General features: G+C 29.4%; 1 protein-coding gene across 1 annotated transcript; it reads right to left on the reverse strand.

The window, feature by feature from the left end:
* Positions 1-304: 304 nt before the first annotated feature.
* On the reverse strand, positions 305-1,367 carry LOC112457113 (fatty acyl-CoA reductase wat-like). The gene is made up of 3 exons (XM_025020001.1): positions 825-1,367; positions 442-699; positions 305-359 (listed from the first exon to the last, which is right to left on the reverse strand). The coding sequence occupies exons 1-3, from the start codon at positions 932-934 to the stop codon at positions 305-307; spliced, it is 423 nt and encodes a 140-aa protein (XP_024875769.1). The 5' UTR covers positions 935-1,367.
* Between the last annotated feature and the right edge of the window lie 262 nt (positions 1,368-1,629).

Raw genomic sequence — 1,629 nt, forward strand, 5'->3', positions numbered from 1 at the left:
TCATCTACGAGAAATACGGGGTGCTGACAATTCCGATCGTTTCTTCTAATTTGATTGTATAGCATGACGGTCTAAATTCTTAATTTATCTGTTAACAACTTTTTAGCAAACAATTGACAATAACTAAACTAGTATAAAAGTTACTTTGAGTTATATATTTGACAAGATATACATGCAACATTAGAAAGAAATTCCTTAAAGTAGATGTGTTCAATATAAAGGAAACTAATACATATGAAACATACATATAAAAAAAAACATGTAAAATTTATGTACATATAATTGTAAATACGAGCCAGACAATCTAAAAAACGGCAAAGGCAAAAACAATTTTGAGTATTTGGTGTCTCCAATAAAGTCTAAAATGAAAGAATTTTTTTTATTAATATAAATTAACTTAAACTAACAAAATTAATCAAAAATTAAAAAAAGATCTGTTACCTCTTATACTTGATACGACTAATTTCTAAAGTACTGTCATCTTCATTTAGAAGATAGAGACGTATGCCCATATAATGATTAAATAAATATTTTTTCCAGTTAAATCTGACCATACTGAATTGAAATATCTTTTGATCTTCACTACTCAGATGACTCCACATCTCTTGAACATTGTCAGTTGAAAAACTCCATTCATTTGTGCGAAACGGTTGAGTCGCGTTGGAAAATTTGTCGACCTTCTTACATAACTTCCACATTCTGAAATGCATATAAAACCATTATAATTTTTCATATTATAGATAAAATTTTATTTGGTTTCGATACAAACTATGTAATATATGCTTCAAGTAAGAGAAACGACATTTAAATTTACGTGATGATACCTTGGGCTACGATTTATACAGATGCTTATAGCATCTATAATTAAAGCTGGGAGGAAATGTCCAAGCCAAACGCAAATTCTGTATAGTATTTTGTGTTGGATGTAAATCATAAAAGGAAAATATTTGGCATTATATAAGGGGTACGTCTTATTTGTGTCGACAATTGCATTACGGTAGTCATTCCAAGTAGGTCCATCGACTGGTGACACGAAATTATAAATTAATGTATTCTTGCCTCTCCTACAAGATAAATTTATTTAAACATAATTATGTTGTACATTATACTTCTTTACATATCAAAGTCATTTATAATCATATGCTAATGTTCTGTGATTACGCATTGTAAGAGGATTTCAACAAACAGATGAAGTAGATGACATATATGCTCCAGTTGCAAAAATGCAAACGTTAAAAATACTTTTGGTATATTGTTGTAAAATGGGTTTAAATATCGAACAAATGGATGTCGAGACAGCCTTTTTGAATGGGAGAGTAACGTCTGAAGTATATATTAATCAACCGAAGGGATATGAAGACGGAACCGGTAGACTGTGTAAATTATTAAAAGCGTTATACGGTTTGAAAGAGAGTCCTAGAGCGTGGTATGAGTGTCTCGATAAATTTCTGTTGAAATTAGGATTTGAGAGTAGTAATATTGATTACTGTTTGTATATTTTAAAATCAAATAGAGATACAGTTTATTTACTTATATATGTTGATGACTTGTTAATTTGTAGTAAAAATGATGTACTGATAGAGGAAGTAAAGAAACTATTGTCGGAAAAATTTAAAATGAAAGAACTAG

Source organism: Temnothorax curvispinosus, unplaced genomic scaffold (assembly GCF_003070985.1).
Source record: "Temnothorax curvispinosus isolate PA1 unplaced genomic scaffold, ASM307098v1 QBEX01007513.1, whole genome shotgun sequence".
NCBI classification, from domain to species: domain Eukaryota; kingdom Metazoa; phylum Arthropoda; class Insecta; order Hymenoptera; family Formicidae; genus Temnothorax; species Temnothorax curvispinosus.